The sequence below is a fragment of the Helianthus annuus genome, chromosome 16, assembly GCF_002127325.2.
Source record: "Helianthus annuus cultivar XRQ/B chromosome 16, HanXRQr2.0-SUNRISE, whole genome shotgun sequence".
Taxonomy (NCBI): Eukaryota; Viridiplantae; Streptophyta; class Magnoliopsida; order Asterales; family Asteraceae; genus Helianthus; species Helianthus annuus.
The window spans coordinates 5,956,073-5,978,395 of record NC_035448.2 but is presented as its reverse complement, the minus strand read 5'-3'; the positions used below and the strand labels follow the sequence as shown (position 1 = coordinate 5,978,395).

The 22,323-nt window shown below is 37.2% G+C and overlaps 3 protein-coding genes across 4 annotated transcripts; all 3 read right to left on the bottom strand.

Moving 5' to 3' along the window:
• Positions 1–1,185: 1,185 nt before the first annotated feature.
• Positions 1,186–10,926, bottom strand: LOC110915607 (membrane-associated 30 kDa protein, chloroplastic). 2 transcript variants are annotated; one of them, XM_022160332.2, is made up of 12 exons: positions 10,774–10,926; positions 10,584–10,691; positions 8,517–8,620; positions 8,291–8,401; positions 8,077–8,141; positions 7,099–7,180; positions 6,150–6,224; positions 5,976–6,046; positions 5,265–5,347; positions 3,947–4,011; positions 3,707–3,781; positions 1,186–1,489 (listed from the first exon to the last, which is right to left on the bottom strand). In XM_022160332.2, the coding sequence occupies exons 1-12, from the start codon at positions 10,901–10,903 to the stop codon at positions 1,379–1,381; spliced, it is 1,080 nt and encodes a 359-aa protein (XP_022016024.1). In that variant the 5' UTR covers positions 10,904–10,926; the 3' UTR covers positions 1,186–1,378. The 2 variants fall into 2 exon arrangements, with proteins under 2 accessions (XP_022016024.1, XP_022016025.1); XM_022160333.2 differs by having other exon boundaries at positions 10,755–10,865.
• Positions 10,927–13,452: 2,526 nt separating this feature from the next.
• Positions 13,453–15,320, bottom strand: LOC110916895. The gene is made up of 2 exons (XM_022161545.2): positions 14,986–15,320; positions 13,453–13,765 (listed from the first exon to the last, which is right to left on the bottom strand). The coding sequence occupies exons 1-2, from the start codon at positions 15,305–15,307 to the stop codon at positions 13,620–13,622; spliced, it is 468 nt and encodes a 155-aa protein (XP_022017237.1). The 5' UTR covers positions 15,308–15,320; the 3' UTR covers positions 13,453–13,619.
• A 1,657-nt stretch (positions 15,321–16,977) lies between these two features.
• Positions 16,978–20,991, bottom strand: LOC110915673 (phosphatidylcholine:diacylglycerol cholinephosphotransferase 1). The gene is made up of 3 exons (XM_022160404.2): positions 20,538–20,991; positions 19,088–19,225; positions 16,978–17,460 (listed from the first exon to the last, which is right to left on the bottom strand). Exons 1-3 carry the CDS (start codon positions 20,919–20,921, stop codon positions 17,140–17,142), a joined length of 843 nt encoding a protein of 280 aa, XP_022016096.1. The 5' UTR covers positions 20,922–20,991; the 3' UTR covers positions 16,978–17,139.
• Positions 20,992–22,323: the final 1,332 nt, after the last annotated feature.

Below are 22,323 nucleotides of genomic sequence, written 5' to 3'. Positions count from 1 at the left end.
AATTAAAACCCTTTAATATTAAATAAAAAACATTAAATAAAATAAGTTTTCATAATTGCAGGGATCAAATATGTTAGAAATCAATTTTAAAAACCAAGTTTTAAAAACAAATTTTAGATATTTGAGAAAATGCAGGGACTAATTATACATAAACCCTTTTTCCTTCTTCTATACCTGCAACAAAACAGAAACAAAGCAAAACATATGTATGTATATATGTTTGTAAGTGAGGGGAAAACCAGCAAATAAAAAAAACAAATAAAAATTCAAACACCCCATAGCGTCGCTATGGAGCTCGCGCCCCACCCCTCTTTTTCCTTCATGGCGCCCTCCGTCCCGGTGTTTGGCAGCGCCATTGGGCGCTATAGCCCCTCATACCGCCCCACTACAGGGGGCTTACTACATTTTTTAAACTAGTATTGAGCCCCGCCGCGTTGCGGTGGGGACGTAAAACCATGACAAATAGCACCAATGCCACAACACCGCCAACGACCGTCAACACTGAAGTTACGACGTGTTAATGCGAAGAAATGAGACCGAAACATAAAACATAGAAAATAATAACTAAGTCGATTAGGACCCACGCCTCGCGATAAACCTATCAAACGGGAAAGAAATAGACGGTCATAAAAACGTTGAACCACACACGCACGTTGCGTAATATTAACTCGCAAAATTTAGAATGAAGCGTAAAACAAAACGTCAAAGCGTTGAACCACACACAACCGTTGCGCCGTGTTAACTTGCAAAATTTAGAACAAAACGTAAAACAAACATTTTGCAAATTATGAAAAATGTAGAGTAACAAAGTTGAAAGTAAAAAGTTGTGATGGCAAAGATAGAAAGCTTTTGGGCTAAAAGTAAAAAAACTAAAGTAACTTTGGGTTAAAAGTGTAATTATATAATTTTTTTTAAACTACCTAAACATATAATACAACTTAACTATAACTATGCTATGCAGCAGAATGTTTGTTAATTTATAATGGGTTAATGACTTGCAAGCTTTAAGAATAAGATTAACAACTTTTGTTTTTTTATTCTAGCAAAAGTTTGATAACTGTTTTATTTAGATCAGCTACTTTAATCAATCATGAAAAAACATATAATAATAGAAAAAGTAGTTAAGTTGTTTCATTATTGTTTCATTTTGACCTCTCAATCTAATCACGAGAAAACTCACAAAAATGAAGCACAACTAAAGGCATGTTCATTGCAACTTTGATGGTAGTATAATACAGTATGAACAAACAAACAAACAAACAATCACTCCATAACCATTTTTCAGAAACAAAAAATATCAACTTCCTCTAATAAGTTGATGATGAGCTAATATTTTTGATTCTTTACATCTGGTGCAAAGATTATATTATTAATTTCTCTATAGGTCCCTGGTTCTTTGCCTTAACTCGTTTAGCTCGTTTTCAATGTCCACATCAGGAAACGGATACGCTGCTTTTGAGCTTGTTCTCCCCGGCGGCAAATCTCCTTTCTGTTCATGATATTAATCTATCAATAATCGCCATAATCACAAGATGCCAGCCATGGGCGTAGCTTTGAAGGGGCCGGGAGGGGCGCCCGACCCCCCGAACTTTTCGCTCAGTAGTGTTATGTATGTACGTTTCGTATAGAATTTTTTAGATATATACGTTTTCGACCCCCCGGTTTTATAATTTTTAAGGTATAATTTTAGGTCCGGTGACTTCCGACCCTCCGGTTGGAAATCTCAAGCTTCGCAAGCTGATGCCAGCCATAGTTGTCAATAGTGATCGTTATAGTGCGCTACGTAACGTGTAGGTCTAGTGTCGCTATTAGGGTTGTAGCGATGGGTAGCGAGAATAGCGACACTTTGTTTTATATTTTGTTTTTTGAGTAAATTACTTTTTGAGTCCCTGTGTTTTAGTGGTTTTAACCACTTGAATCCAAAATTAAAAAGTTTAACGCCCTGAGTCCCTAACCATTTATTTTATAACGTTTTGAGTCCAATTTTGTTCATTTTATAACGATTTGAGTCCAAAAAATTGGACTCAAAAGGTTAAAATTTGGACTCAAATGGTTAAAGAAAATGCTTATAGGGACTCAGGTCGTTAAACTTTTTGCTTTTGGACTCAACTAGTTAAAACCACTAAAACACAGGGACTCAAAAAGTAATTTACCCTTGTTTTCTTTTAATATAAATAGCAATTAAATAGTTGGACTTTAAGTTTTTATTAAATATACATGTAAAATAGCATATAAAATTTAAAAAAAAATTCTAGTGTATTACTATTTATGATGCCATCACAGGATTTACATAATGGGTTAATGGATTTAAACACCCCCAACTATGGCCATTTGGCCGCTGGCACTCTCAACTTTGACTTTGGCTCACACCACTCCCAACTTAACACTTGGGTTGCTGTGTCATCCCGTCGTTAAATAAACACTAACTGGGTTAGTTTTGTTGTCCTACGTGGCTAATTTTAGATGATGTGGCGTTTTTTAGAGGATGTGGTGTGATGATGTGGTGTTTTTAATCAGTATATATTCACCCCTCTCTCTCACTTAACACCAGCACCATCCACCCTACCACCGTAACCCTACGCAGCCATTCACCCACTGCGACCACCTACCCCACGCAGCCATTAACCCACTGCGACCACCTACCCCACACCACCAAACACCGCTTAATCTGGATCTAGAAGCCTGTCTGTGCGAGATGATATTGAAAACAAACGACGATGGGTTTTGATTTTGGGGGAAAACGGGGTTATGATGATAATCAAGTGATGTTGAGGAGGGGAACAGTGGTGCCGTTGCAGGGGGTGGTGTGATGTTGAGGATGGGAACAGTGGTGCCGTTGAAATCGCCGGTGAAATCCGCCGTTGATAAGCATTTTCTCACTCGATCGGTTGCGGTTAGGAAACAGAGCACTTGCAGTGTGAAATCGCTGTTGAAGATGACGTGTTGTTATGTGCTGATCTGATGATGTTGAGCCCATGATTCAATCAATCCCCCACTTGCAGTGTGAAATCGTCGTTGATTCAATCAGGATCCAAACCATAAAGGTGTGTAGCAAAGTTTGTAGAGCGTTCGATATACAATATAGTATAGATATATCATATATGTGTGTATACAACTATTTTGATGGTGAAAGATGAAAATGAGAAGGCGATGATGATAATGATTTGTGTACGGATTCATATCCGAGCATCGTAATCAGTCATGGGGTCAACATCGACCCGTATCTTGGCGGGGCAACCCGGATGGTATGTGAGAGCAACAACAAGGGTTTTTCGTTTGCTCTTACGGTGCAACCGTTGTTGCAGCCATGGCGGTGATCGTCCCGCTTGTCTGATCTTCATGTTACAGATCTGAGCCACCTTCTCTTTGCTTAAATCATCGATAATTTCTCTTTGCTTAAATCATCTAGGGTTTCATATGGTTTTTTGTTTGGGGTATTAGGTGTTTTAAAGAAGATGAATCAGGTTTGCATTACACGTCATACATGCCACGTCAAATTAATATGACACGTAGGCTAATTTTCCTAACCCAGTTAGTGTTTATTTAACGACGGGGTGACACAGCAACCCAAGTGTTAAGTTGGGAGTGGTGTGAGCCAAAGTCAAAGTTGAGAGTGCCAGCGGCCAAATGGCCATAGTTGGGGGTGTTTAAATCCATTAACCCTTACATAATTTTTTAAAGGTTGAATGATCAACACAGAACATACCTTTGTGGTTCCAGATAGTTCTCTCTTCAAGCTTGCGAGATCATCATCGACGGATGAGCCCTCCAGCATTGCAAACTGCAAAAAAGTTCACGACGAAGCAGATTTTTTTCTTTCAAATAACACTAACTAAAAAGTATTTGAATCAATTAAATTAAATAATTAATAGTAATGTGATTTTTTGAAGAATTAGAATGTTGCAATGAGTTACTAAGAAAAAAATCGTAAAAGATACGAATGTACCTTTCCGTCAAGATCATCGGTACTTAGCTGATTAAGTGCTTCCGCTTGGGACTCCATCGTCATAACTAACATAACAAGACATGAACATAAACCTTAGCCAAAATTGAAATTTGTATATCAAAATTGTTAATGCAAAGTTATAGGTAATTGACTTCCAGATAAAATAACAAGATTAAATTACGATTTTGGCCCCTGTGGTTATATCACTTTTACCCTTTTAGCCCAATGGTGGCGTTGATAGCCGAAAGACAAGGGATTACATACACTAATCGGCCTTTGTCTTAATTGCTGAGTGTTATGTGCCTTATGTCCAAGGCTTGATGCAAAACTACTATTGAGCCGGGGGTCTCACTGGAAGCAGCCTCTCTATTCCTAACGGGTAGAGGTAAGGCTGTCTACATCTTACCCTCCTCAGACCCTACCTTAGCTTTGCTATTGGTGGGATTTACTGAGTATGATGATGATGACCCTTTTAGCCCAAAAAGGAATCTTTTAACATCTGAGCCCCCAACGTCTTTTTTTCTAACCCTTTTGGCCCCTAAAAGTAAATGGATGGGGTTAGTGTTAGGGGCCAAAAGGGTTAGAAAAAAAGACGTTGGGGGCTCAGATGTTAAAAAAGATTCCTTTTTGGGCTAAAAGGGTAAAAGTGATATAACCATAGGGGTCAAAATCGTAATTTACTCGAATAATAAAAGATCTTTGTTCACCGTATGCATGTGCATACCATCATGTCAGTAGCAGCACACGTTATACTCTCCATATCATAAACATTTAACAATCACATCTTGTTTAACGTGTTCGGGTTCACAAGATTCAATATTTAAGGGTAGTTTAGACTTTAGACCGAGGGGTATGGGCCTCGTCCCCCCCCCCCCCCCCCCCCCGGGGTCACCTCCGTCCCGGGTCGTCGCCTCCATCCCCGGCGCCTCCGTCCTCTCCAAGACGATGGAGACACACCAAATGGTGGGCCCCCTCTCCTCTTTCCCTCTGACTTCTCTCTCTCTCTCCTTTAATATATTGATTTTTTTATTAAAAGTGGGTAGTCCTCCACACCCTTGGGTAGTCCCCAAGAGGATGGTCCTCCTCCCGTGATGATGTGGCGCCTACGTGGCGGGTAGTCTCCAAAGAGACTATCCATTCCATACCCCATGGTCTTCGAGAGTTGATTAATAGTTAAACACTTGTGATAAACTATGCGCCCAGTCAACTTTATGACGATGGGAGTATGTCATAAAATAATGTTGCCTATTAGCAAAATGACACAAATACCCTTTAACAATGACAATAGTTGTGATGACCCATGAGACAAGAAGAAAACCTTTTTCCTCCATCTTCTCAAATGCTGAAAGCGCACTGCTTGTGTTGACATTACCCAGCATTTCGCTTACTTTTGTTGCCGTCCTGAAGATAAAAAACGGCCCACAAACATTAATTCAAGATAACATTAAATCAGAAGTTGATGACTAGGGGTGTAAACAAGCCCTGAGGCTCGAGAGCTACTCGTGATCGGCTCGGTTAAAAGCTCGAACGAGCCGAGCCTTAACGAGCCTAGCCTTAACGAGCCTGAGCCCGAGCCTGAGCCCGAGCTCGAGCCTGAGATAGAGCTCGTTTTGTTACCGAGCCCGAGCTCGAGCCTGAAATACAAAGCTTGTTTAGGCTCGCGAGCGTAAACGAGCCCATACAAAATTTTAGTTTTTTTATATATAACATATTAATAATGATGATAACATTGATGAGCCGAACTCAAGCCGAGCTTTGGCTCATTTAAGTGATGTTGAAGTGAGCTCGAGCCGAGCTTTTAGCTCGTTGAAGGTTGTTCTCAAAATAGTTGGAGCCGAGTCGAGCCGAGCTCGAGCTTTGGGTTTTACTCGCGAGCCGAGCTCGAGCTCAAAGAAGTAGGCTCGAACCGAGCCGAGCTCGAGCTTCATAAAAACCTAACGAGCCGAGCTTGAGCATGGTCGAGCTCGGGCTCGGCCCGGCTCGTTTACACCCCTATTGATGACATCATGACAGAGGGAATGAGACAAACTTTGCAGATTGTGCTCGTGCTTTTAGAGTATCTTTCTTTGACTTAGCCTCTTGTATCTTGCTTTCAAGAAGCTGTTAAGATACAAACAACAACGCAAATGTAGTGAGAAATATCGAAAAGAAAGATGATTTCGGAGAAAAGTAAACGATTTATTGAAAAAAAAAAAATACACACCCGTGTATTGCTAACAAGATTATCCACAACACTCTTCTGTTGTTCAAGCTGAGTCTTCAAAGAAGCGGCATTGTCCTATAAAATAATAGAGAAATTAAGATTTGAAGTTATATGAATGCAATGAAACACAACTCATAAGGCTTCGTGACGGTCAGGGGCGAAGGATAAGAGGGGCGGGGAGGGGGCGGCCGCCCCCCCCCCCCCCCCCCCGAATTTTTCGCTCAGTAGTGTTATATATGTAGTTTTCGTATAGAAATTTGTGGGTATATACGTTTTCGCCCCCTCGGTTCTATAGAAATTATTGGGTATATACGTTTTCGCCCCCCGACCGAAAAATTCAAGCTTCGCCACTGGTGACGGTTCATACTTCCTATCACACTGTTAAACTCATATCAAAGAGGTGTTTGGATTTATGTGAGGAACCGATTACTCGAAACTTGCAATAGTTAGTTTTTTTATGTTTGGAAAGAGTTAAATGCCATTTTAGTCGTTGTGGTTTGGGTCATTTTGCCAGTTTAGTGCAAAGGTTTCATTTTTCACATGTGGGTCCAAAAATGTTCATCGTTGCCATTTTAGTCTACTGGGTTAACTTCATCCATTTTTTCTGTTTACGAGAAGGCTAATTCAGTCATTTTAGATGGCCGAATTGCCCTTCTAGTTCACAGAATTACATATAAAATGACCGAATTGGCCTTCTCGTTAACAGAAGAAAATGGATGAAGGTAACCCAGTGGACTAAAATGGCAACGGTGAAACCTTTTTGGACCCACATGTGAAAAATGAAACCTTTGCACTAAACTGGCAAAATGGCACAAACCACAGGGACTAAAATGGCATTTAACTCGTTTGGAAAAAAAACCATAATACTAAGTATATTTTCATGAAAATACCAAAGCATTATGAGTTATGGCTTTGAAAATTGCTTCCGAGTAATAGATTGAAGTCTTACAGCATAAGATTTACGTCGCTTTAATGCTTCACGTGCAAGATCCTCTTCTCCCTTACTTAAAGCAAGTTGTGCTCTTTTATACCTATAAAATTTCATTAATTAAAAACATTTTTAAGCATATATGAACTAAGCAGACAATGCGATAAAAAATTGGATATTGGTCAAGGACCGATATTTGAGATATTGGTAATTGCGGTGGGATATCGTAATTTTAATATTATTCTGAATTTATATTAATAGCAATTTAACACAAACAATTCAATATACTCTCCTACCATTAACAAATTAACCTTATGCAACTTGCAAAATACTAACAATTGTAGCAAGTAGGACCTCATTATTAAGACTTAAAACACCAACATTTAACATTATCAATTAAGACTTAAAACACTAATAGCAACAATAAGAAGAAAGACGAATGGTAGAACTAAGATGAAAGGTACTGATATCGGGAAAATCGGTGATATATCGCTCAACAATCTCGCCGATATTATCGGTACCGATCATAGTTGTTAATGGCGAATAGCGACAAATAGCGATAAGATACCTATATGCTACATAGCGAATAGCGATAAATAGCGATACACTAGAAAAAGAATTTTCAAAAATTTTATATGTATATTATATCAAAATACCCTGGTATATATGCTATTTTACATGTGTATTTAACAAAAACCTAAAATCCACCTATTTTATAGCTATATTTAATTGCTATTTATATTTAAAAAATAAATAAACAAATAAAGCGTCGCTATTCTCGCTATTCATCGCTACAACTCAAATAGCGACACTGGACCTATACGCTACGTAGCGCGCTATAGCGATCGCTACGATCGCAATTAACAACTATGGTACCGATATTTTGCACCGATATCTCACTAGGGGACCGATAACCGATATATCATAGATATTAACTACATAATATCAAAAGCAATTATTTGCAAATACAAAAAAGTGTGTGTGTGTTGAGTCACTCACCAATCCTCAGAAGCTTGCTCAGCAGTTTTATATTTGTTCTCCAACCGCTTTTGAGACGCTAAAACCTTTATAAGTAGAAAACGAGGGACACAATAACCGATTTACTTTCATAATGTTGTTGCACCAAAACCAAACATGTGAAACGATTTACTTTTAAGTTTTAACATTCAAAAGTAAAGAAAAAAAAAGTAAAGATAAAATCAAGAATGCATACTTGGGCTGTAGCTTGCCGCATTTTTACTAAATCGTCATTCATTTCAGTAACGGCTTGCTCTAAGATCTTTTCTGGGTCTTCAAAGGTGCTAATGAGTGCATTTGCGTATGACTGCGCTTGTAAGAGATCGAAACAGAAAGATATACTGACATTTTGAAGTAAATGATGGATGAAAATGAAGGTAAAACATACAGAAAAAGGTTATATGGCGTAATGTTCTAATAACCTTGACAACTCGTGCAAAACGGTCAAAAAGATTCGACCGGATGCTGTTACAACGTGTGGTACTCGGGCGAGCTAGCCTTATTCCTCTAACCTTCAGAGTTCCAACTGAAATACATATAATAAAATAAAAAATAATTAATGCAAGGATTATAGCTCATACTAAGAGTAAGATATAAATATACATGAGGGAGGGAGCAAATAGATAAGAGATGCGTGTAGGGGTGCAAATGAGCCGAGCGGCTCACGATCGGCTCGAGGAAAAGCTCGAATCGAGCCGAGCCTCATCGAGCCCAAGCCGAGCTTGAGCCTAAAATAAAGCTCGTCAGGCTCATCGAGCCTTATCTAGCCTTATTGTAATATTAGTTTTTATGGTAAAGTTCTTGTACAAATAAGCTTAACATACTAAACATACAAATTGAAGGAAAACTCAAAAAAACCTAACCCCCCCCCCCCCCCCCCCAACCCAAGCTAAAAACTAAACCCCCAAAAAAACCCAAAAAAACCTAAAAAAAAAAACACACAAATTATTTTAATTTTTTTTTAACATTTTTTATTAAAAAATCGCTACTTTTAGTAGCAGCAAAAAAAAAAATGTTAAAATTTTTTTTTGTGTTTTTTAGGTATTTTTGGTTGAGTTCACATTTGTATAGTAACTTTGATAGTTGGTGGTAATTACAAAAATGCCACCTTGTCTTTTTGAGTTTTCCTTCAATTTGTATGTTTAGTATGTTAAGATTATTTGTATTTGACCTTTTGCCTAGTTTTTATTAGTACTTAATAACATTTGCCCCTTATTTAAAGTTGTCTAGTAAAGGAGCCAAGCCGAGCTTATTTAAACTTATTTACGAGCTGAGTGAGCCCGAACCTAAAAATAAGCTTGTTTAGTAAACGAGCCCGAGCTTCACTTATCAAGCTCGCGAGCCTAAACTAGTCTATTATTTATATTATTTTTATTTAATATATTAATTAATACGAGCCAAACCAGAACCGAGCTCGAGCTTATGACATTATTGAGATACGTGTAAAACTACATGTCTATCAATAGTTTTAACTTTTAATCAACTGATTATATGATTCTTCAAGTTGCAATAATCACTTTGAAAACGCAAATCCAAACTGTTGGGTTTACGGAAGCTTAATTAGTTAATTGGGCCCGGTTTAGAAGACATAAAAGGGGCAGGCTAGTTAAATTAAAGACTGAAGGCAGGCTTGGCCCGTTTCATTTTATTACATCTCATTTACTTGTTTTCTAGGGGAATAAGTTATAAACCCTGATCTGTAATGCTATATATATCCTGGTTGCAGCCCGTGGACGTAGGTCAGCTGAACGAACCACATAAATCCTCGTTTTCTTTCCTTTTATGCTATGCAGTTAATATCGGTGATATATCGGTCATATCGGCCCCCTAGTAAAATATCCGTACCGATAATATCGGCGATATTGACCGATATATCACCGATATTTGACCGATAAAACCGATATATCACTGAATTATTAGTGTTAAATTGCTATATATATAAATTCCGCATTATATTAAAAATAACCGATATCCCACAGATATCTCGACGAGATAACGTATATCTCAAATATCGGTCCTTGACCAATATCCGATATTTTACCGCATTAACTGCATAGCTTTTATGTAGTTTGTTTGTGCGTCCGTTTCATTTAATTATAGCCCATTTACTTGTTTTCTTGGGGAATAACCTATAGGCCCTAATCTGTAATTATAAATAGATGATCTTGTACTTGTAATTTCTATACTATATCCTGGTTGCAGCCTGACGTCAGCTTAGACCGAACCACGTAAATACCCGAGTTCTTTACTTTTCTGTAGTTTGTTTGCGTGTGCGTGCGTTTGCAACTCGATCCTTTCACAGACATCTTTCACCCCATTTTTGAAATAATTTAAGGATAACAATATTACCTAATCATATATACTAACAAAAATTAAGCTAAAACACAGATATTAAAAACTAGGGTTTATATTAACACACTAGAAGGTTCATCTAACATCAAAAACTCATAAAATTGAAATGGGTATGTGCGTATTAATTAGTAAGTTACCTCCAGAACCCAAAAACGACGACGTTCTGTGGGTTGGAAACCTGCAAAACCCAATTCTTGAATTGGAATTCTGTAATGAAGATGATGTTGTTGAAGCCATACTTAACCCTGCAACAGGTGCTCTTATTATTGCCATTGTAATTCAAACAAAAAAAAAAATCCCTTATTTACACTAAATCTTGACACAAACACTGCGGAGAATTCGTATGTAAGAAGAGAATCGATCCTGATTGGGGTTTCACTTGTGGTGGTGATTCATGAAGAAAGATAGATCGGTATATCACGAGCCCAATAATTTTTTTAGGCCCGAACCCAATCATTAGTTCGGGTAAACCTGAAACTCGAAACATTCGTGACTAAGGATGCACAAACACGTTAATTTCAATAACCGGTTTGATTAACCGATTTATATTGACTTTTTGACTTTAACCGGTTATTATTTTTTTAACTGGTCCAGTTAATTACATTAACCATGGTTGTAAAAATCCTGATTAGTCGCGGATTAATCACTAGTCGAAGGTTCGCTGATTAATCACTAGGCGGTTAATGACGGTTCTATTCTGACCAAATTTTGGCCAGATCTTGACCAAATTTCGATCAAACCTTATAAATTCTCGTCAATTACTTAAAAAATGTGTTGATGAGGAGTTAAAACATGTCTACTTTAAAAACCTACATATAAAAATCCAGATCCGATTAATTTCGATTAATCCTTATTAATCCTAATTAATCGCTAGTCAGTACTCCAACGACCGACTAGCGCCTAGCGATTCTTACAACACTAACTTTAACTGGTTCGGTTAATTAACCGGTTATTTTTTGTTAATAACTGCTTTTTGCCTTTTTCGAATTTTTCGTTTTTTTCTTTCCGGTTAACCGGTCTACCGGTTAAAAAAAACTAGTTAATAACCGGTTACTATACTAAATATTTATAACCGGATGCTAACATACGGTTAAAAATAACCACTAACCGGTTATTCCTCAAGAGGTTATTAACGAGTTTCGGTTAATAACCGGTTATTTTTGTGCACCTCTATTCATGACCAGTATTTAGGTATGGGATTAGTTGTAAAGGTTTTAAGTGTATGATGGATGGGTATAGTATATAAGGTGATATCCGACCTGATTAACGAAAACAAATATACCTGAATCATACTGGGTTATAAACAATTTCTTTCTTTTTTTCTTAGTTATTTGAGCGTTTTCTTTCTTTTTTCTTAGTTATTTGCCTACTTGGTAATAAAATAACTTACCAATCCACTAACTTTTAGTTTTTATATTTCGAATTTCCAGGATAATAAATTTATAACAAAAATAAAATAGTAAGAAACGTATATGAATATCTCTCTCGATACAAATTAAAGGGTATACATGATATCAGTGAATATTTGATACGTGACGGGTAATTACTTGACAAGTTTTTGTTCAAGTATGGACACAATTTTACAATCGGATAAGAGACTGGGATTTTCATGCCTGGCTCATCGTTCTCCCTAATATTTGTGTAATTTAATAAGAAACGAAATGTTAAATGATTCAATAAAATATTCATATTGTTTCCCGAAGCAATTTTATGAGATATTTGTATTCATGAAACCCATATATGAAATAAATACAAAATTATATAATTCATTGGTAACAAAATATGAATTTTTATGTACCGTATTGTTATTATTGGCTTTAAAGTTGTAATTCATGAACGTGCTTGTGCATATTGCATGCAAGTGACTATATTATTCAAGAGAATCAAAAGCTGAATATGGAAGAAGCAATGGGTCATTTGGTAGCAGACATCGGGAATGATTTAAATCAAAAAAATTCCCTTACAACCTTAGAGATAGTGGCGGACCCAGAAATTATTTGTTAAGGGTGCGGATGAGGCGTTCAATTATATTTTCAAGGGGTTCAGTCAGGTTATTTTGCCTAAAATATAAACTAATTTTTTTTCAAGGGGTTCGGTCGCCCACCCACAACTGTGGGTAGGTTCGCCATACACGTTGATGTCCTTATCAAAAAAAAATACATGTCTGTCTGGTTGGTTTATTTTCATCCATTGTTTGAATATGTTGGAAAAAGCATGTGCCAATAATAATGGCCACAAACAAGCAAATGGACTTTGTCTTTAGGTAAATTTCAAGTCATAGGTGTTTTATTTACACTTATTATTATTGATGCAGATTTCGGGGTTAGAAATATACATTTTCACAAACTCTTAAAAGGGAAAAAAAACAAGACATCTTGAAATGCAATTTCGACAACAAGTACAAAAGTTAAGATCTAACGGTTTTGATGGAAAGACATCAATTCTTTTTGTTTAAGACAAAACGTTGGAATCGTCGATATGAACGATAAGTACATTGGCTTGAAAAAAAGGCTAACATGAGTGATATATCGTTCATATTAACCATTCCAACGTTGTGTCTTAAACACACTCATCGTTCATATTGACCTTGGTACAAGCACACGATACACATATCTACTTCTTTACCAACACACTCATCGAGCTCAAGTCACGTGCATCCTCTGTTGAAACCTCATGTACAACATATTACCAGCCATTCGACATTACAGGACCAATAGCGCTACACAACCCTTCTCAATAGCTTACTCAAAACCGGCCCCAAATCACCGAAAACACTCAACATCTTAAAGAATACTTAAGATGCCAATATTCCCAGAATACTTAACGAGTGAGGATGTCAAATCGGTGTATTTTGGCTATTGGTGTCCTGTGACTGTGTTCCTATTTCCTAATTACCAGCTTAATAGCGGTGATTTTAGAGCAAGTGTTTGATATGGTTAAGAGGCGTGAATGTCATAGTGTCCTCTTTAGAAGGCTGTGTTAACTGTTAACAAATCGTAAGAATACTAGCCATCAAGTTTATATATAGTTGTATGCAACAAGATCAAGATGATCAGAAAACAAAACAAATCGGCTTAAATCACATATTACAAAAGATATTTTCATAGCTATATAACTGTCAATCGAGCTAGTTTTACCATAATATATACACACAAGCTAACATGTTTACCGATTCATTTCCAGAATCTAGGTCCCTTATTGGATCTTCCATTATTCTTTCCATCCCATACAGATGACCAGAAGAAAAGAGACATCCAGAAAAAAACAGCACAGAAAATCTGGACACTTTCTTGAAATCTAGACAAAGATGCAATTGAACCTGTTCATCCACACAATACCATCGTTACTACCAAACATTAAGTGCTCATAAGTCATATCATCCTTTATATTATATTATATTCATTTCCTAGATCACTAGCAGACTGTAATCCGAATCACAAACTCGGATCATTAGTCTCTTTCTCATTAGAATTTTGTATTGCTTGCCCCAAATGCCTGCTTTTCTATCTGAAAATCCATTGATTGAATACCTAATTACTGTATCATTTTTGGTTTAAAAAAGCGCGGCTAGGCGCAAGGCACCACAAGGCTCAAGCCCCTGCGCTTTTGGTAGCATAAGGCGCAATTTCTTGGCAAAAAAATTGACACTGAGGCATGCGCCTCATGCGTTTTCCATATTTTTGTGCAGTAGGTTGTTGTAGAACATGTTTTTCAGGTTGTACATGTATGTAACTTCCATACTAAAACATATATAAAGCTTACTTGTCTCCAGACAATGGATAAATGATGCTAGAAACCTATAGGAAATATATAAAATACTACACAATTATTTGCGCCTCGGGTACGAAAAACGGTGCGCTTTTGTGTCTTCGTGCCTAGGTTTTAAACCTAGTTGCTTTTGTGCGCTTCTAGCTTTTTAAAACCAACTATCATTAATGTTAAACTTCAATTTACAGTTCTTTCAAATTAGCTTAATCTAACTGTTTTTTTTCCTTGAACGACGTGCCAACCACCGTGACACCGGGCACTGTGGCCAAGGTCGACTACTCGACCGCCGCCAGCCCCTTGGCTCTCCCAGATGCGCGGAAACCCGACCTCCACCCGCCCGAAGGCACGACAGTGGAATAATCGGTAAAACCTCGCCTCCCATCCAAGACGAACTAGCGCCACTCGTATTCGCCCTTCACCTGGATGCCGCAGAAAATAATGGGGAGTGTGGGAGTCGAACCTGGGTCACAAGTACACCAAGTTTTTCTCCAACCACTCCACCACTACCTCGTTGGCAGCTTAATCTAACTGTTAATCAGTTAATTATTTATAGAATAACTCTAATTAATTAAATGGAAGTTAAATAGCAAACCTAGACCTGTTAAACAGTTCAAAATTCATAAATATCGTATCCTATTGGCAACCGTAATCAACTTAAGGCATCATGTAACACAATAATTTAACTAAATTTGCACAAATTAATATCAAACCCTAAGAACACAAGTAAATAAATTACGTACGCAAACAAAACAGTAAAAAAAACCGCTATACCAGAACTCGAACTCTGATCATCACCGGGCGGCGGTTCAGACTCCGGCGGAGACGGCGGATGAGGACTCGCAGCACGGCACCGGCGACGGCGTAGTTTGAAATTACGTGGCGGAAGTGGAGACCAACAGTGTGATGATGTGATTCTACTAGTGGAACAACTGCAGTGGACCGACGGAACGAAAGGAGTGATGGCGGTGAGAATCGACAGTCGGTGGTGGTGGTGGTTTACGGTGGCCGGAGATAGAAGAGTCGGTGCCATTCGTTTGTAACTGATATTTTCGGTGGTAATGAAATGATGCATACGTGTCAATAAGATTATCATAATATCTTTCCGTATTCTAGAAGATTACTGGGCCTGTGTATTGGGCCATTGTAAACATTAGACACGTGAAGCTCGGGCCTCGTTTAAAATAATCTTACGCTAAGGCTTGACGACAAGCATGGCGAGCTTTACATGCTAGGCTTGAGCTCGGCTCGATAAATAAACAAGATTTATTTTAGGCTCTTGCTCAGCTTGGGCTCGATAAGGCTCAGCTCGTATCGAGCTTTTTATCGAGCCAATCTCGAGCAACTCGCGAGCCGCTTGGCTTGTTTGCACTCCTAATTTTCAGGTTTTGTCCAGTTCAAATTCTGATTCCGCTCGTTAGTTTGTTAAAAATTACTGCAATTTTAGATAGATGGGTGTAGAATGGGTATTGGTAATTTTATTTTAAAATTGTGTTTTATGCAAGGGCGTAGCTTAGTGGAAGGTGGGGGTTGCAACCTTCCCCCCCCCCCCCCTCCCCCCCACACCCAATATTTCGGTTAGAAATGTAAAATTTCTGATTTTTCGTCCGAAAATTTTAAAATTATATAGGATTGCCCCCCCCCCCCAAATTATTTTGCCTAAATATTTATACAATATATAAATTGGGTCCCATGACTTTCCGCCCCCTTGAAACTTTTGGTCAAGCTCCGCCACTGGTTTTATGTCGTCAGGTACTAGATTACATTAGGTACTTGGTATGGCTGTTAGTTCGTTAGGATGTTAAAGTATAACTTGAATATAAATGTTATAACCCAAGAACATTAGAAGCATAACAAACTAAAAGGTTAGTTGATTAGTATATTACTCGAATATATGTCCATATTGTTTCAGGTTTGTCTATAATGTTTGGATTTGTTTGTCACCCTGATTAGAAGGAAATAGATGTAATTTTTCGAATTTCACATATCGTGGGTTAATACTGTTTAATGCATTAATAATGATTGAAAATAGTTTATAACGCAATTAGGCGGTTCTTTTTTTTTTTTTTTTTTTTTTTTTTTGTAAAGTTGATTCACCGTGGGGCTATTTCATACTTTATAACGACCCGTCCATAATAGTTTGCTTATCTATATTGTAATTTGTAACTGATGTTTAATCATATTTTATAACGACCCTTACGGCCTTGCATATAGAGATTAAACAAACCAAGCTACTCGAGATAGGCTAGAAAATAGCTTGACATGTGAATAAATCGATAAAACATATGAAACAAATAGCAAATCAAGTCGACGATAAATAAGTAGGGTTAGATCGAGGCAACGATAGAGACAGTGTAGCCAATGCTAAAGACCATATTCTACAATATGTGGGAGTTGTATGGCGTTTTGTGAGGGTGGTGTGATGGTTGTGAGATTTTGGAACCCAAGGGTGAAATCGAAGAGAAAGGAACATTCAATTTACGAAACAAACGACAAATGTGAGAGATTTGTTGATTTAGGAGTCATCTGTAATGTTTTGAATGGGCTTGGTAGAAATAACGAGAATACGTTCTGTTTTTAGGTTTCGATCTATCCTAACGCGATGTTTGGTAAAAAAGTTGTACTCGACCCATGGGCTTGACAAGCTTAAACAAGTAACAAAGCAAAGCAGAGTAACAGGAGCCAGATGAACTTGACACCCCATGGGCCTAACAGCCTAAACTAATAGCCCAAGAAGATAACCTTAAAGAGCCCAAGGAAACAAAATAACTGAAAAGTTGTACTTCAAAAACCTATTGTCAAATTATACAAATAATCCTTCAAAACAACTTGTACTTCAAAAACCTAATGTCAAATTATACAAATATTCCTTCAAAACAGTTAACTAAAAGTATCAACAATTGAATACTTGAAATGACTTTATAGCGCTCAAGATGAAAGAGCCCGATTTGTATATGGGCCATCGACGTCTTTAGCCACCACAGCGTTGTTCATGTATTTCTCTGCAAGAGAATCAAACAACATGCCCGCACCTACACCGATGGCTAGGTCAATGGTGTAGTGTCCCCTTGTACTTAGTAAGCGTACCACTTGTAAAAGGTTTAGGGTGTCAAATAAAAATGCCAACTCCCACCTACGCATTCTCCTCATATCAAGTGACGCAATCACTGATCCGGCTACATGACCCGAAAAAAACAAGAAGAACGACACGTTCCCTACCGGAAAGTCCGCACCCGAGCCCAAAAATTCCTAAGGAAATACAAAAAGGTTTAGTCATTAACGCATACATATAGTTTTTTTAACCGATTATTATTATTACCAGTTTGTCATTTTTTACCCGAGTTGAGATGCATAGTATTTTTTAAAAAATGTTAGCTTTAATGCTTTAAGTACTTTTGGTCACGCCAAATCTGTGCGTTTTTCAAAAGATGGTCGGTAAGTCACTTTTCTTTTCATGTGGGATAACTTTTCAAATCATTTTTTAAAAAATATATTTATTTTCAAATCATTTTCAAATCTTTTTTATAACATATATTTATTTTCTAAAATTAACCAAATACGAAAATGAGTTGCATCTTAACATAAACATTTTTTTGTCTCATAGTTCCAAAACAAATTTTTAGGGCGGATAAACCCCAGTTTTTGATAAAATTTATACTGAAATATATAAAAAAAAATTAACACTGTATATTTAGGTTTATTTTAAAAGTTATATTATTCTTAGAACAACTAAGTTTTATTTTAAATAGAAAATAAGAAAACCTTTTAGCGTCTTTAATTTTTTTTAAAGTCAAAGCTTCCCCCTAGTTTACACCAATTAAACTAACACGCGATTGAGGCTTTGGCCTAGTGATAGAGGAAAAACCTATTATGTGTTTAAATAGGAGGAGGTCATTCGTTTATTAAGAAATCGGGCATGTTCGTGTTTGTTTATGTTCGTTCGTTTAAAGCCTAAACGAACAATTCACGAACATAAACAAAAAAAAATAACTGAGCATATTTGAATAAACATAAATAGACATAAATTACCACGATTGAACAAACATAAATGAACACAAATGAACGTAATTAAACTAATATAAACAAACACAATTTAATATTATTGAACACAAACAAAGCTAATATATTACAGTTCATCATCTAAATTAGGGTTCATAGATACTAAAATTAAGTAGTTTTTTTAATATAAATATTAAGTAAATGATCAGTTACGATCTAAGAAAAAAAAATTCATTTTTTATTACTATAAAACTCCATTACTAATTAGTTATATTTATATAATTTGTTAAAAAAACCTAATATTTATATAAATAAAACTATTTACGTATTTACTAAAACATAAATGAACGTAAATAAACGAACATAAACAAACATTCACAAACATAAACAAACGTTCACGAACATAAACGAACTTTTCGTCGAACAAGTTTACGAACATTTCATAAACATTCGGTTCATTTACAGACCTAGTCATGGGTAAATACTCGGGAATATTAACATTTAAAGTTGTTAAAAAAATTAAATAACACCTTTTTTTGGCATCTTATTTACAAATATACAACGGAGAACCCGGATTAAAAAACTCCTGTACCACATTTTAAAATTCAACTTTTTCTCCAGATCACATGGCACATGGGTATCATTTTTACCTTTTCTATATAAGTTAAATTAAATTAAAATATTTATATTTAAATTCTTGACTATGTCAGTACAAAAAATTCAGTTTTAGAAAAGTACACAAAAATTGAGAATCGTTTACTATTAATAGAAAACAAATTCTTATCAAGAATGGAGGGTGTAGACTAAATGCATTATTTTCAAAGTTTTAAAAACCTGTTTAAACCGGCCGGTTGACGAAAGAAAAATAAGTACGTACCTCCGGCAACGGAAGCTGCGTAGAATAACCCAAAATCCCTCTGCAGGTGAACATGAACAGCGTTGCCACGGTGGCTCTCGGCCGCCCTTCAACCACCCACGTCCATAGTATATAAGTCGTTTGCATCCCAACAAACACCTAAAATTTCATTACCTTAACATATTCAATTAAAAAATTCCATAATTCAATGACACTAAAATTCTTTTGCATTCTACACAATTTTAGAAATAAAAACAATGTTTTTAAAGCCGGAGTAGGTCAGCTCAACTGGTCAAACTGCCCGTCTAATCCTGTTTAACCATTCATTATTTAAACTGGACGGGTGGTCTGACCAGATTTCTATATTTTTTAATACTTTTTTATTAAAAAAATAAACTCATTTTTTAATCCATTTGTTATTACCCCAATACTAAATCTATTTAAGTGTTTTCATTATATTGAAAGTGCAAATTCACACTAAAATGTAGGTATTTTGAGAATTCCCACTATATTTTCACCCTAAATTATACTAAAAAATAATACATTTTCTCTCTCCTTTTCAATTAAATAATATTTTCTTATACATTTATCATTACCTTTTCTCTCTCATCCACTCACAACCATTTTCAAAATATATTAAAAAATTATAGGGTGAGAACAGTGTCCCCCCAAATATACAGATGAACAGTAACATTTTCTCTCTCATCCACTCACAACCAGTTTTTATACTCTTCATATTTTAAAAACACCACACACATAATATGATTCCTTGGATGTGAATGCTCTTACTCTTTATATTGTTATTATTAAATCCGTTTCGACTAGTGAACCAGTAAGATGACGGTGACTAATTTACGTTATGATTCGTTTCTGAAAACATTGACTAGAATTTTCAACTACTTAATATCAAGGTGCGATACAAAGTGTAAATTTAAGAACTTAACGACTAAAGAGTGTGTGAGAAAATCGTTTTTGTAAAAAAAAAAAAAATCAATTAAAATTCTTTTGCATGTAAATTAATTAACCAAATCTCAGGCCACACACTCTCTCAATATTTTTTAGAGTTAATTGCCTGGATGGTCCCTGTGGTTTCACGTTTTTTCACGATTAGTCCCCACCTTTTGAAAATAGCAGGTATGTTCTCTATGATTTGTTATTTTGTTACTTGGATAGTCCCCTGAGTAGATGTCAATTAGTTTCAAAATAGCAGGTATGCTCCCTATGGTTTGTCATTTTGTTACTCGGATAGTCCCCTAAGTAAATGTCAGGGGACTATCCGAGTAACAAAATGACAAACCATAGGGAGCATACCTGCTATTTCCAAAAGGTGGAGACTAAAAGTGAAAAAACTTGAAACCACAGGGACCATCCGAGCAATTAACTCATTTTTTTATTAATACTTTATAAAACGTAAAAACATCAAGTTGCGCCGCAGCCTCTTTTTGAACGAGATTCAGAAACTTAACATTACCGTATTAAGCCCGGCGAGAACGGTGTTAAGCACCGGACTCGCCGCAAGAACCCGGTGTAACCACGCGGTGGCCACAAACCCGATATCGAAGGGCGGAGACGACGACGGAACCATCCAAAGCGTATACTCCACACCCATAAAAAACAACAACGAAACACCAAAAAAACAGGGAACCGGATGATACTTCAACAACCCAAACACATCGGCCACCGTCCACCGTAAACAAAAAGCATCGAACGACCACCGGTGACTCAACGTCGTTGTCGTTTCATGATTGTGGGTGTTTTTGAGATTGATTTTATTGATGGAAATGTTGTTGGGGGGTTGGAGGATGGTGGTTGTTGTTTGTGGTACGGTGCGGTGGTGGAGTTTTTCGACGGTCATTTTGTAGCCGGAAAAGTTGCCGGAGGTAATGGGGGAGGGGGTGGGGTGGGGTGGGGTGGTGATGCTATGGGGTGGGTATTTATAGGTGGCGAGTGACGGAGATTTCTAAAAAAGCGCGTGAGGAAGTGTGAGGTGGAGATGTGAAAGAGAGGTAAGTGATCTGGAATGTGTTTTGTAGGTTGCACTTTGTTTGTACCACTTTGTCTATTGAATTAAATTTAATTTAATTGTACTATGTTTGTAAAAGCCATTTAAGGTTAAGGGTGAACGGGGCGTAAGAGTGGAGTGAAATCGGTGACCCCATTCACCTAAGGGGAACACCGCCGCCATCCCTTAGGTGAGTGGGTGAGGGGAGTGAAATGGGTGAAGGTTCACCGAAGAGAGGAGAGGAGAGAGGGAGAAGGAAGGTGGGGCCATCTAATTTCCAACCAATCAAACCTTTTTTTTTTTTTTTTTTTTTTAATAAAAAAATAAGGGGAGTTAAGAGGGGAGTGCCGCCATCAATTTAGGGTGTTAGGGGAGTTTAAGAGGGGAGTTGACGTGGCACACGAGTATTGGTTGGGCGTAAGAGAGGGAACTCACCTATTAGGTGAGCACCCCCTTCACCCTAAGAGTAATTCTCATTTATCATGATGCGTAGAACATTTCTTTTAAGGTACAACTTATTAAGAGTAAATTAGTCTTTAAAACTAGATGGTATGGTAAAAAACCCGTAGGGCTGGGGCGTACAATTTAGTAAAATGTCTGGATAGTTCTTGTGATTTGGTGAAATTTTACTTTTATTCTCTAACTTTTGGAAATTACACTTGTAATTCCTATGGTTTGTCAGGTTGTTACTCGGATAGTCCCCTGAGTGGATGACTGTTAGTTTGCTCAGTTAAGTCCATGTAAAATGACAAAATTACCCCTTCATAATAGAAAAACCAAATTACCGTTTAAGTGGGCCCCACTCATTTAATTTAAAGATAAACCCCCTTCTTCTCCGCTGGTCTGGTGTCTCCGACGGCCGGTTCATCTTCGGTGTCGACCATCCTTCCAGCGTTTAGATGCCACCCCAACACCACCGTTTTTACCGTCGTTAAGAAGGCACCCTAACAACATCTTGTTTTCAAGTAGTACTTACAACCCCGACCACATTTGCCATCCTCCCACCCCTACCAATTACAACCCTCCCACCGTTATCCATCTCTGCCTCCCTCCACTATCACCACCATTTTTTCCGTCGAGTTTCAGCGGTTGATTCGGTTGAACACGAAAGCAGATCGGAACCCCACACCCCCATTTTTGCGGCAAAAGGAGTGTTTTGTGGCGTGGGGTGTTATACGACAGATCTGAACCACCTTCGATTTCAGGCATGAACCTACAACTTTTTTTCCAACAAGTTGCAGGTCGGTACGTCAGT